The sequence below is a fragment of the Phaseolus vulgaris genome, chromosome 9, assembly GCF_051622355.1.
Source record: "Phaseolus vulgaris cultivar YP4 chromosome 9, ASM5162235v1, whole genome shotgun sequence".
Classification (NCBI taxonomy): domain Eukaryota; kingdom Viridiplantae; phylum Streptophyta; class Magnoliopsida; order Fabales; family Fabaceae; genus Phaseolus; species Phaseolus vulgaris.
Genome location: NC_143506.1, coordinates 26,764,632 through 26,779,405, shown reverse-complemented (window position 1 = coordinate 26,779,405; position 14,774 = coordinate 26,764,632). Strand labels below are relative to the sequence as shown.

General features: G+C 31.7%; 1 protein-coding gene and 1 pseudogene across 2 annotated transcripts; both read right to left on the bottom strand.

The window, feature by feature from the left end:
* Positions 1-689: 689 nt before the first annotated feature.
* On the bottom strand, positions 690-7,848 carry LOC137820476 (F-box/LRR protein). 2 transcript variants are annotated; one of them, XM_068624591.2, is made up of 10 exons: positions 7,498-7,848; positions 7,299-7,406; positions 7,122-7,214; positions 6,913-7,047; positions 6,520-6,621; positions 6,376-6,415; positions 5,761-5,919; positions 4,723-4,898; positions 2,347-2,465; positions 690-1,273 (listed from the first exon to the last, which is right to left on the bottom strand). In XM_068624591.2, exons 1-10 carry the CDS (start codon positions 7,729-7,731, stop codon positions 832-834), a joined length of 1,608 nt encoding a protein of 535 aa, XP_068480692.2. In that variant the 5' UTR covers positions 7,732-7,848; the 3' UTR covers positions 690-831. The 2 variants fall into 2 exon arrangements, with proteins under 2 accessions (XP_068480692.2, XP_090151172.1); XM_090295046.1 differs by having other exon boundaries at positions 690-1,296; positions 7,498-7,844.
* Positions 7,849-9,134: 1,286 nt separating this feature from the next.
* LOC150025226 (uncharacterized) lies at positions 9,135-9,577 on the bottom strand (annotated as a pseudogene).
* Positions 9,578-14,774: the final 5,197 nt, after the last annotated feature.

The following is a 14,774-nucleotide window of genomic DNA, read 5'->3' as shown; positions in this document are numbered from 1 at the left end:
TCAAACATATAATTTATTTTAAAAAAATATTTTAGAAAATCTAATAAAAGATTTGAAATTACAATTTTTAACAAAAAATTCAAAAACCTATGACAATTGACACAACTCCTTTAAGATTAAATTGGGTTGAATTTGATTTAATAAAAAGAGAAAAACTAAAATTTCTTTAATTAGATTAAACAATAGTTTGTCCATACTAGAGCCCACACATCCTCAAACCTTTGGTTACCCAAAACAAATGCGCAGGCAAAGTGCTTAGGAAGACAAACACATCGGTAGAGAATACTATGAAGGACAAATTAAGGGTAACCAGGCCATCTAAAGATGGTGGATGAACTTGCATAATAATACATCAGAGAACATTGAATTGTGAAAGCAAACTTCGAAGAGCCACTGAACATTTCATAATAAACCAAAACTCTTTATAACTGCCAGTTAGGACTTTGGCTCCCGAGTAAAAAGAAACCAAGCTATTTCCATAAACTTCAATCCTGTGGAATGACTACAAGACTAAATTTCAATACCGGACTTCATCACATTTTCAACACCCAGCAATCTTTAGGACGCGGCTCCCAGCAGAACAATAACTTCATTACATCCTATCCATTCTCACTTCAAGAACTTGTATTTCAGAAAGTGTGGAGACAGTTTCATAATGTTATTATGATAGATAAACAAAACACAGTATATAGAAAAAACATAAATTCCATGACCATTAACTACTAAAAATTATCTGATACGCCCAATATAATCAGATCCATGTTCATGGCAGAGGGTAAAATGGCATCCAACTTAACTAAGAAATTTACACTGGAAAGAAAATATGAACATCTAATCTTCCACAGAAGGAGGAGTATAAGACATTGCCAAGTAGACAGTGCTGTAAACATGCAGACAACAACTAACGGGGCTTGCTCCTTCACATTGACCAATCACAGTGGTACAGGGGCGCACCATTTCTCCACCACAAAATATTCCAGAAACTGGCACTCCAGGAAAATTCTCCAAGAAAGGGGAGCTATCAACATTGTGACGTCCAAAGAATGATTCACCCCGGCCATAACAAGCAAAAATTAAACCCCCAAAAACATTGGCAGCATTGTCTCCATTACCCTTGAAACTCTTAGAATCTCTTTCCAGTGTAATACTCTTGAGGGCATCATGGACCTTGGTTAATGAAGATAAGGCAGTATTGGGATCTGAATAGTAGAACTGAAAGAAATCTCCTGTTTTTATGCCAATGCCATCAACATATAGATACTCTTCATCACCTCTGCCCAAACACAAAAACACAGCCTTTTTTATTAAGAGCAAGAATGTTTACAACAACCTGCTTGATTACATTAAACTGGGGAATGTTATGGAAATAGAGGTCTCATAAGAGCAAAAGAAACACATGGTCATGTGCCTCATGATGCTAATGGTGACAATTTCGCAAGAGGCTATGGAGAACCATAGATACGTTTTTAAAGGCCAAGGATTGCAAGTAGACCCATAATTTTACATAAAAGGGGAACAAAATTGATTATACAACAAGGAATGTCCAAGTTACAGGAAAAGAAACAAATACAAAAACATCAAATGGCTGTCATAAAAGCTAATAAAAGATTCATTTCCAATGTCAGCAGAAGCATCTTTCTCCTTGTTTCTGTCTAGGAACCATTTTTATGTTTTAAGTGATTTCAATATTGAAGTAATAAAACAATACCATCTATCAAAACACCAAATTAGCTTAGACTTTCAATTATGTTCAAAAGTCTTGTATGCATCCGTATTTCATTCTGGAAAGAATTCATGTTATCTAGATTGTACAAAAAGAATGTAGGAAATCATGCATATATGCATTTGTCTTTTTTCAAAGAATTTGAGCGCAGATTAACAATTACAATTTAAAAACACCAAACAACAATTAATGAACTAGAAGATTTCTTCTAGTTCCATACACTCAACATCCAAGAATTTAAAGTACAATAATAATTAACACACTGCCAATCCTACAATGGTTTTCCGACATAGCACAAGATTCCCCAAAAGGGTAAAACAACTTTCAAGACTGACAAAATCCAACAATTCACCAAATTTGTAAATGTAGACTACTATATCTTTTAGTTGAGTTGCTTATAAGCAACCATAATTCATCACCTATTATCTAAGCTAGATAAACCAAAATTATCAGCAGTTGAAAATGACAGTGATGGAATAATAGGGTATACCATATAGCACTAAAAGGTAGATGTAGCAAAATTCAGTCCTTTTAAAAAAGATCTTCAAACAAATCCAGAGAATGAGAGAAGAATAGACATTGACGAGGAAATAGAACATCTAAAAGAGTAGTTTAAATCATACCCCACAATTCCATGATATGCAACGCAAGTTCTTGGCATTGGCTTCTCTGCTCCCGTGGAGAACTTCCTATGTTTAATTACCCCAATGTACAAATCAGGAGATTCAATATGATTGTCCAGCTGCAACATTTTTTAAGTTAAGAAAATAAAAACCATATATACAAAGAAATAAAGAAAAAAAAAAAGCACAAGCACAAAATATATATCAAATTAGTTTCACAAAACTTCAAGTTGATATGATAACCAAAGAAAAATAATAGCAGCATCAGCCTACATTATCTCTTTTCAACAAAAATAAGCATATCAAATTTAATACCCAAGTGCATCGTGGCATTTTCCATGACCCATCATCATGAGTAAGCATAAACACATACAGATTATTACTGCGTTAAGAAAAATACGCTGACAAAATACAAGGAAGCCAGGTAGCCTGGGAGAGTTTAGATGCTTAACTAGGCTATTTGAAGTAGATGCAAGAAATTTATTATCTTCAATTTCCTCCAAACAACTTTAAGAATCATATTCAGCTCTCACATTATCATCCCCATAGAAGTTAAAGAAAAGAAAATAGTTTAAGATAGATCAAAATGCAATGTTGGCTTTACTATAGAATACCGAATACCAATAATCAGTTAGAATCTAGCTACGGGAGAGAACATTACAACAATTGCTTAGTTGGAGAAGTTTGACCGTTTAAGCTTTTAATCAGAAGCAGAGGTAGAAGTGAGAGGTAAAGCTTTTAGCAGTGAGAAAACAAAGCAGTCGTCGTTCAGTTGTAAGATGAAACCCTTGGAGGAAATATATTCAATCGTCAATGAAGATTGCCTTTTTCTTTCTTTGGTACATTTCCCATTTATTATTTGCCGGCTCAAAAAAGGTTTCCACTTATGATGGGAAATTCCAAAATATCCCATCATACTTCAAAAGAAGATAAATTCCTTAATTCATAATATAAACTTCAGCATCACCATTAAAGAAAAGACCAGTTACAAACAAATCCATTAGTGAAGAAACAGTATCAATTCATTTTCTTGCTTTATTTTTCTTTTTTTAAACTGAAATTTTAATAAATTTTCAGGCCCCTTGTGGCATTAGACAAATCAATAATTTAGAAAAGAAAAATGATTCATAGACACCCCAAGCAAGTCGACAGATCCAAAGAAAGAGTATAGATATGACAGGTGATACAAAGAAATTAGTTATTGAAACAAAAAAGTACTTATTTAGAGACAAGGGCTATTTTACTTAATGAATAAAATACCAGTAATGAATGTAATGACCACTTAATAACATGTAATAAGATTAATAAACTCCATAACTTCATGTGTCTAACAACCTCCACCCCAAAACAAACAAAAAGGAAAGCTTTAATTATTGTAATTATCCACTCACCGAGAACAAATACCACTCAACAGTTGTCATTGGAAAAATTCTTCTAAACTTTATGGATAAAAATTTTCATTTATAATTGCTAGAATTCCACTTGGAATAAAAAATAAATAATCACTTACCAAAAAAACTTTTTGCAAAATAATGTCACGTCCATACAAAAAGAATATTATTATTGTTCTTAGCCACTTAGGAAGTGTTTAACCTAACTTATTTTAGGCTTCTCTTCTCCAAAGTAGAAGTTGAGCTAAACAGAACTTTAGGAAAAAGGAGATTTTAAAACGGCAGTTGTTCAATGAAAAAAGTTTAGAAAAGTAGCTTTTAAAAAAAAATAGTTTTAGAACATTAAAGCTGCTTCTATTTTTCTTTGTTTAAAATCTCAAGATCCAAAATCACTAAACAAGAAATTTTAACTAATTAACTTTTAAGCTTATAAATTTATATAACTACCAAATAGATTTTATTTAAATTTAAAACTCTTATTTTAACTTCAAAATAGTTTTGAGCTCCAAGAAGATCAAGCCAACAATACCTTGTGATTCAGAGACTAACTCAACAGATTTTTCCAAATTCCTTCTTAGCTTTATGCATTTAGAATAGAACATCAAAAAATATTCAAAACTGTGTCTAATAACTTCATTGATAATTATTAACCACCTAGGGAGAACAAATAATCAATTCATCAACATGCAATAGTATAAGAACCTCAGGACAGGAGAACCACACCAAAAAACTGCTTCTGTTGGAAAGCCCAGAGCCTTATAAACCCCACACTAGAATCCCATACTTCCAATTCCCATACCTTGCAATCGGATCCATACAAAGTCACTCGCAAATTTCTTCATAAGGGTATTTTATTTATTAGATGAAATCTAACAGTCATTCTTCAAAACTAAGTTTTGACTAGTTCTAAATAATTTAAACTTGTTTTTTCCATAACAAAATGAAATTTGAATTTTGCCTAAAAGTATGCATATAATTTACGCACCAAATTATTGATATCAAGTAGAATACTCTGACCATCAAGAAGTTCCTGTTGCCCTTCCCTCCTGGCAGTTAGCCATGTTGCACCGTCAATGGTGTTTGGTCTAATTGAGGCTGCCTTGTATCTGGGACCCACAGTTGAAACACCATTTGATAATGCAACATGAAACCTAATAGTTCCTGCAGAGAAATCAATCCACAGCAAAGGTAAGTAATTTGTAAAAAACAAACTAAGTTAAAAGAATCGTAAATCATGCCATGTGACTGAAAACAATCACAACAGTACAACAATGCACAAGATAGACTGTTATTCAACATGTTCACACATATAATGGCAAAACAAAAACGAGGAAAAATGATGAAGAAAAAACAATGAGGGTGCTTATCCTATGATGAATGGATACTCCAAAATTGGTGGCATTTGTATTCAATAATGATAATTGGTATTAGGTAAACAACTAAATTAAGCTTTTATTCAATAAATTCTCATCAATTGGGAATGTTATAGAACCCACTAGGTCCATTACTAAGCTTGAGGAAGATGCAATAATAATAGCGGTCTTAGCCAAACGCAAATAAGATTTTGAACTGGGAATACAATCAGCAATAGCAGAAGAGAAGAAATGATAATAGGGCACAAATTTGATAGTGCTTCTTCCAAGTCAACTACAATTCCAGCCTACCACCCCTTTCCCTAGGCTACAACCTCCTATTTTTACTTTATCTCTCTCCAACAACTAGTGCAAACTGCACACCACTATTTCGAGAGAGCAAAATAATTAAAATTTACAGACATGCCTAATCAAACTTGAAGGGCTTCACTTGTCTTTTCTTAAAATTTATTTGATTAACAGTACATTTTTTCTCCTGAATAAAAGATATATGTTCATGAAAGTACAAAAGTTATCACCCCTGTGATCCTTTCAAGGAATAAAAGAAAATGCATTCCTCATCAATGAAATAGGGCAGTATGCACTATATTAGTTACAAGGATTATGTCATGCATCTTGGCAAGGGCTACCAAAAGGATAACAAGACATACCCAAAGACCTGTCTCTGTCCTGAGCAAATACGAGAGCAACAGCTTCTACATTTCCTTTTTTACTACAAATGATTCTAGAATCATTCCCACTTTTGTGTACAAAGTCAAAGGAGCCTCTCTCATCACCCACAACGATTGTGTCCATAGGCATGGCATAATCTGAAATAAAAACAAGACATCATTTTTGAAAAAAAATAATGAAAATGAAAGAAGAGCACAAACTTGTGGCTAAAGGGTATAATGCTCTAAATTACATAACACATTGGTACAATACAGTTGCCAAATCTAAAGTCAAGTATCAAATCACCATTATGTATCCCATAGACATTTTACAACAAAAATTTTAGAGTAAGCAGGAAGTTATATCTTTAAGAAGAAAACATTGTGCACATATTAAACCCCAAGAAATAATTTCCTTCCTAGCTTGTTTATTACAGACACACTAAATATGAGATAACCCGATAAACTCCATAGTCTACCACGCAATAGACCAATTTCCTCCTACAACTTTCCTGATAAAGTAAAGAGTAAAAGAGAATATGAAACAAAAGAGCATAATTAAGAAACATAATACATACAGGAATACCAAATTATATGCATATAAGTAATACTTACCCAATTTCTCCAGAACCAATTTCATGTCACTGTTTTCTTCCTATGCAGCCAAATCAGAGTGTTAGAAACATATCCAAGAATTAAATAAATAATGAAAAATTTAATAAAATAAAATAGTAAATAAGTGTGCAGCTATAAACTTACTCCAAACAATATGATCCCAACAGGGAATGGGCGACCGGAGACAATGGCTGAATATTCCTTAATATCCTTAATAAAATTGTCAACCCATGGTGCTTGAGATGACTGGTGGGAAAAATACAAACTGTGATGTTAACTGTGATGTTAAACGAGGATCAAATAGTCATAATGTTAGTCTTTGGATTGGGACTCTTCTGTTTTGTAAAGTGTGTAGTTAATAATATGAAAAACCATCGCAAGACAGACAAATATTTTACTCTCACGTTCTTTTTATGTTCCTTAACACCTTTGTACAAGCATTCATTTTCAAAATTTCTTACTATCTCAATCTCTCTCATATTACATATTCAATTTCTGAGAATGCACAAGTCCAAATTCTTAAAGGGGTTTTACTACCTTTGGTGGCCGCCGCAACGGCACAGCTTCAACTTTCAATCCAGGCAAGTAGCCAACAGTCAAAACTAAGCCTTCGTTTATAAACTTTGCATATGCTTCCCCACCAAAGCCACTAAAAAGGGCACCCCATTTGACCTACATAAATCACCCTGCGTTTACTCGAGTTCAGTAAATCTCTACCACAACAGAAAACAAATATCAAACCCAACCTCTTTAAACTCATCAGTAACAGCATCCCTTCCAATAATACCATTTGCCACGGTAACAATAACAGGAATATTAGATCCCAATGACTTTCTAATCTGCAACATAAGCAATAAGTCAATTGATTAATAAACACAATAAAGCAAAAAAATTAAAAGAGGTGTTAGGTGTCAATTCCTTACAAGCTGCAGAGTCCTGGAAGTGCAGAATCCAGTTCCAGTATTAGCAATAGCAAAATGTGGTCGAATTGGCTCCGACAGAACCCTTTGCACAACCTCATTCACAGCATCCTATTCGAGATTGTAAAGCGTTAACCGGCGTCATTCCGTAGGTTAATTACCGAACCCTAATGATCAAATTGTGAGATAGAAAGAGACGTACGGGGAGCGAAGGGTTGATAGAAAGCGCGGAAGAGAGTTTGGGACGAGAGAGGATGCGATTGCAGAGAGAGTTCCATGCTTTGCTGACGCAGGCTGCGGAAGCGAATGGTAGAGCAGGAAGCCTCGCTAGAATGTTCTGAAGAAGATCCTCATTCAGCATACTCAAGCTTGTGTTCACATCGCTTGAAGCTTTCACCTTCGTGCTCGATTTTCGCGACGACGATGGCTTCTCCATGGCGGTTCAACACCATCTACGTGAACATCGCTCCCCAATAGAACGCACCGGGAAGGAAATGGTGAAACATTTCTCACATGGGCCAACGATTGGGCCTTGGCCCAACAGAAATCTTTCTTTACAAATTATTAAATTTATCATATATATGTTAAATGATATTATAAAATTGTATTATAATTCTTGTATGCAGTTAATTTCCATTAAAAATCATTTTTTTCCCATTTTAATAATTTTTGTTTTTATTTTTTATACATGTGTGTTGCATTTTACAGAAAATAAAATATACAGATTTACTTTAAAGAAATACAATATAATATATATAAATATGGATCGCGTTCTTACTACTTTAATGTCTTTATAAAAGAAAATAAATATGTTTATTAAGAATTTAACACCTACACACATGATTTACAACACATAATATATTTAAATTTAGAAAATTAAGATTGTAATATTATTAATAAATAATATTTTATTATATTTTTACCACAAATAAAATAAATTATAAACTTCTTCACTTAATATATTTCTTATATTTTCAAAATATATTGTTAAAACTCAAAATTCCGATGAAGAAAAAGACTTCTTAAGTTAGATATTTAGGGTTAATTACATAAAGTAAAAATTCAACATGGATGCATGAACGTGAATTTATTTCAAATAAGTGAATTTCTACGTCGGATGATGCACTGGTCGACGTGAATAGATATTAGATAAAAAAAACGTTATAAATTTATATTGAATCCACTTTTTTAATTTAATTGACTTTGACTTAAAACCAAAACTTGAAATGTAAAAAAAAATATCAATACACATGTACATACAAATAAATCCAAACATTTCAACAAAAAATTCAATAAAAAATTATCTAATTTAACCTAAAAATTAGCTAAAGAAGAAAATATTGTTAACTACATTTTTTTTTGTGTTGGTGAAGGATAGTTGATTATTATTGTCTTATTTGTTGGATGTTATCTTGAGACAATGAATATTGATTACCGAAGATCTGAAATGTTTGACTCGCGTTATTATGCAATAGTCATAAAAATAAAATACAACTCAGTAAATGTTGAAATGTGTTACTTTAGTCCCTGAGTCAATAATACTCGTCCAAATGATGGTTCACATCCAATACTTAATATAGTAGCTACATTGGAACAAATCAACTTTCCTATTAAAAACAAGTTCAAAAATTATTTCCACGTAACTTTTAAATAAAATAATTATTGTATGTATTAAAAGTTGTCTAACCTTAGAATACATGAATTACAATGACCTTGTTTTGCTCTTTCCCCGTTAAAAATGTTTGTGTTAGTCACAACTTTAATTACAGTAAAGACATATGATAGTTTAAATTCATTTATACTTATTTAATGTAAAGAAAAATGTTAACTTTACTCTTGTTATACGCTTTTCATTTCATGCTTGGGTTTTCTTTAAAGTGAACAAAATCACACTATTATGTAACCCCTAAGTATAATTACAATTAACTGTCAATGGGACCAATAGTGAATGACAAATAATTAGTTATATAATTAGCACGATTTTGAAAAATACAAGTTAGAAAACTAACACTTCAATGCATTTAGTCAAGTAAATATGCCTCAGTGAGTCATTTACCCATGTTTGCAATTATTGTTGGATCTGAACTTTTGTGTTCCCGTATTTTTTGCATGGATTAAGGCTCAACAAATTCATATATTTCAGATTTGTCTTGCTCCACACTCAATTTTTCCATGTACCTAACATAATAAATTATAATTTAAATGTAATTATTATATGTGAAAAAAAACACAACATAATATGACTTCATGGCCTATAGTTGTATCACTAAAATGTTTAACATGGAGGTTCCCCTAGCAACCTCCACTATGTTTGGTAAGGAAATATACAGAGGAATAACAATAGTATTGAATCCAAATACTTTGTTGTCCCACTACATTTGCAAGGGTATCCTTTTCAGCCTGGATAATTAATATGATCTAGAGTGGTTAATGTAATTTTGGATTTTCTTATAATTTTTTTATATTTTATTTAAGAGTACTAAAGGTTCCACTTGGAAGAATATGAAGGATAAAGAAAATGGATAGATTTGCATCATAAGCTCATGAAAATATATCATCTGATGTTATTTTCTACATGTTGACGAAGACAAGCCTAGTTTGAAGATAACATATAAGAAGTCCAAATTCACATGACTTGGAAGAAGCATTGATGGACTCAAGTAGTTGGGCATAATAATTGCTTAAGCTCATTTTCTTCAGCATTAATGTAATTTTTGTTTCTTTTTATTTAAATCTTCAAGTTGTCTTTTAAGATGATCTAGGTCAAATTTTTAGTGTTCTTAAGCTTTTTAAACCAAAATGATTAGTAGTCAAGGTAGTGAGGAGTGATAACTCTCAATTTTCTAGATTAATTGCATTTCCTTGAGGTTTCTTTCGTTGTTATTTTCTATTTTTAGATCAGATTTGTATTTTCTCCAAAATAATAGAGTTTTTACAAAAATGTTATAAAAAATGCATTTTATAGCTTATATTTTGCTTGAATCGTCTAACGAGTGCTTTGATCATTTGAAGGAATAATTTTTAAACTAATTTTGACCTTGGAAGCTTGAATGAAGGTGTTGATGTAATGAAGATTGGAAACCAAAACTTAAAGAACAAAAATTATGGAGAAACATGATATAGACAGTTAAAGGTCAGCAATCAACCAACATTAGATGGTCAATACTGGCCGAAGAAGAAAGAAGCTAAAAGAGTTAGTTTAGATCAATTGTGTGGGCCCGATTCAATGCCTACCCACTTGTTAAGTCTTGAAACTCTATAAATAGAAGCAAAAAAATCATTAATAAAAGATAGTTAGTAGTTAGAGTTACATTTTAGTTTTTACAATTTATCATTTTTTGTTTTTGACGTTTTGAGTTCTATGCAATCTATTCGAGTTCTTTTTTATTCACGTTTCTTCTTCTCTTTACTTTTTGCACTTTCTCAGTTCTTCTTTTGAAATGAAATCGATTATGGAAATGGATTTCAACTATTCAAAAACCTTGTTAAATGATGTTATGTTTTAGTGTCTTCTCTTCAAAATCTTTCCAAAACTTTGTTTTCGATTGAAAATGGGTTTTTAAGGACAAATGAACCGATTGGCTATATGTTTTCTCCATTATCAATGAATCTAGATTTAGGTCCCTTGTATTTGATGTAGAAAAACATTTAACCATGGTTTCGGTCCCTATTTTCATTCTTGAATTGGGTTTCATTTTTCTTTACTTCATTTCTATTAAAATCATGTTTGTTTACATTTCTGTCATTTACAATTGAATTTTATATTTTTCTTTTATTTTTAATACATTCTGAATCATTCTTGGTGTACATTTCATCAGGCCTTATTTTACATTTATAGTTTTTACGCTTTTGCAATTTACTTTTCTGCCCTTTACATTTTTAGCTATTTACGTTTCTTGTAATTTACTTTCCAACCTTTCATATTTCTCAAAATTTAAGTTTCAGTCATTTACATTTCCTTGCAATTTACTTTTAGATGTTATCACTTTTTATTTTTTTACGTGCTTTCTAAGTGGAATTATTCGTTAACGATTGCTAACTAACATGTTTAACAATTATACTTAGTTCTTTTTAATTCATTTTACTTTTTGCAATTTAGTTTGTTCTTCACTAGTGATGCAATCCTAGCTTGCATTGCTATAAGTCTTTTGTTTTGTATTTGGGGGTGCGAAATTTGGTGGGATTGGATGGGTAAATGAGTGAAAGAAATTGTGAAGTATTGGTGTATGGAGAATGATAATGAAGCTTAAGTGAGGTTAGGCCAACTCCTAAGAAGATTCAAGAAAAACACTAATAGAAGTGAAAACTTGAGAGTGAGAATTTGAAAAGAAATGAGCTATCAACTTGGGAAACATTTCATTATCAATTCAAATCTCATTTACAAGGGGACTAACACTTGTATTTATAGTGTTATGGGCAGCCAAGGTGCAAGCTTTAACCCTAAAAAAACTCTTCAGATGGTTTAGAGTTGCATTGGATCCAAAGAGGCCCAATTGTAACTCTAGTTAGACTCTTTCTTTTTCTATTTACACCCTACTCTAATAGGCAAAATTGGCCTAAAACATGGCCCAAGATATTGACCGAAATACAAGCTCAAAATAAAGCTTATACTATTTTGTACAAATTTATAAGACTATGAAATTTGGAAGAATAAGTTAAAAATTAATTCTCCATAAAAATAGAGTTTTATGAACTCCTTCTTCTTTTTCTTCCATTCTTCTAGCCATGACCCTAGTAAAAGGCCCAATATGTGTCCTTCTGGATTGTCCTCCATTAGACCCTCCCTCTTGAAAAAGGATTTGTCCTCAGATCCTAAATGATGTTCAATGACAACAACCTCTGTTTATTTGTTATTTTCCTCCTGGATCAAATGTCAATCTATAATAGACATCAAACAAATATGAGATAATTTTCTTTACTAAAATAAAATTAAAACAAAAGAAAAGAAAACAGAAATAAGTTCCTTTATTTTTATAAATTTTTTGAAAGAAAAACATAGGACATTTTTCAAAAATATTTTTGTTCACTTTGTGTTTTTTATTGCCCAAGCTAGGCAACAACATCACAAAGTGTTGTTTTTAAGATTTTTGTGAAGAAGAATGAGCATTATATAATTGAAAAGAAGAGTTCAAAGTATTGCAATCCCCCTTTAAGGATTCTTTCTCAACTATGCTTGCAGGGGGTGTCATAAGAGACTCTTCTTCTTTGTGGGTTTCCTCTTCTTTTTCCTTTTGAATCAAACATTCACCTGTATTTTCTGTGGAGGAACAATTTATATCTATATCTGGTTCTTCTCTAGACACAATTTTTTCTTCAAGAACTTCCTCACAAGGTTTGTTTATAGAAGTAAAAATGTTATCAATATTTTGTTCATCTCCAAACAAAGACTTTTCTATTCTTTCCTTTTCTATCATCATTGTTTCTCTCTTTTCTTTCTCTTCTCTATCTTTCCTTTCATTCTGCCCTCTTTCTCTTCTTTCTTTCTGAGAAGAGCTTGTAATTTTTCTTTAAACTCTTTTTCTCTTCTAGCTTATTCTTTTTCTCTTATAGCGTATTCTTTTTCTTTGTCTACAAATTTTCTTCCTATTCTAACAAGCTCTTTCATTTCTTCTCTAAGCTTTCTTTTTCTATCATATGAAGGCGGAACAAATTTTCTTCTCATACACGCCTTTAAATCACTCCAATACTCTAGTTTTGATGTTGTACCAATTCTATCGTCAAGTTGCCTTTATTGCCACCAAGACCTAACACATTCTTGAAAACATAGGGTAGCCAAGAAAAATCTAGTATATTCATCCAGTTTGTATTGCTTAAAAGTTTGATCAAGCTTTTTCTCCCATTATAAATAATCTTCAACATTTTTGTTTCCATCAAAGTAGGGAATGTATACTTCAAGCTCTGTAGAATAATATAAATTTCTAAGCTCAAAACACACCCCTTCCTTTCTTTGATAATGGGAGTTATAAATATTTCTTCTATAAATAGGTCTTTCTTCTTCAAACCTTTTGTCCTTATTTTGGTTGAAAACCATTTTGCCAAACATTTCTTTTATCTCATCCCATTTTCTATCTTTATCTTCTTTCAAAATTCTATTCTCCTCTCTCCACCCATAGGCATCTTCTTGTTCCCTATTACTTCCTTGTACACTTGATGCATGTAAATGATCACTCATTTTGAAATTAAAAAGAAATGATTTTCACACAAAAAAAAATATCTCAAATGAGTGATAAAATATTTTTACAAATAGGTAGACTTGGTGAAGTTTCAATCAAGGTCAACAAGTCAAACTGTCTCCAAGTTCACTCCCAGGAAAGATAAGTGATTCACTAGGAGTGCTTAAATATCAAGTATTCCCTTAGCCAAAGCTTACCTCAGATAGTCTTAACAAAGTGTTTCCTCAAAAGAAACTTCAAAACAAATTTCCCTAAATGTGATGTATTCAAGGCGTCCTAATGATTAAAGGAAGATCAATCACCTAGGTATCACGAAGACTTAGAAAAATAAAGGAAAACGAGAAATTAAATAAAAAGGAATTAAAGAAAAAAAAAAGATGAAGAAAGTAAACTAGACATGTCCTATGTGAAAGTGCAAGTGACCCTTTGAACCCCTTGACACACTTTCACCTACTAATGAATGGATTTGTATTACAATGTCTTAATGGGATTGGTTTGAGAGCATTTTCCCAAACACAAAGAAAGTAAAAAAGACACAAAAAGAACTAAAAAGGTTTTGTTATACAAAGTTAAAAATAAAACAATTTTTTTTTATGAATTTCTTTTCTTCAAGTTGTCAAATCTTCCTTCTCTTTATATGAACTTGATTCTTGTCTTCAATTGCTGCCCTCTCCAAATAATCACTATTTTTAGCCTTTAGCTATGAATCATTAAGTAGAAATTAGCTTCACAACTTCAAAACCAAACTTCCACTCAATATGAATTTCACCTTATGAGGCCATCAAGTAAAAATAAAGAAAAGCTCAATTAAAATTGCTAAACTCAAATGGATTAATTTGACAACTGCAAGGAGTATTTTAAGACACAAATCAACAATTAAAGCTAACAAAAACAACGAACACTCAAATAGGAAACCTAAGAATAACACTAGAATAGATTTCAAAAGAAAAAATCTAGAATGAAACAAACACTAAAACTTCCAAAATTTGTGAAACTTCCAAAATTTGTGTTACTTCATCCAGAAACATTTTTCACATTATTCCTATAAAAGCTTGTGATGTTTTATTAGAATGACCTAGCAATTTTCACAGTAAATTTATTTAGTAGGGTTGTTTTCATAAAATTACTTCCACTAATAGAGGCAATAGGTTTTTTTGTTAATTTCTCTATACACTCACAAGTATATGGAGCTAAACCAGATTTGGTTCAAACACCTTGTGAAGCCTCACTAACACCAGAATGATAAAACATTTAGGCAACTTCACGAGGTACAAATAAGGAAAACACCACGTAAATTTGTTTTCAG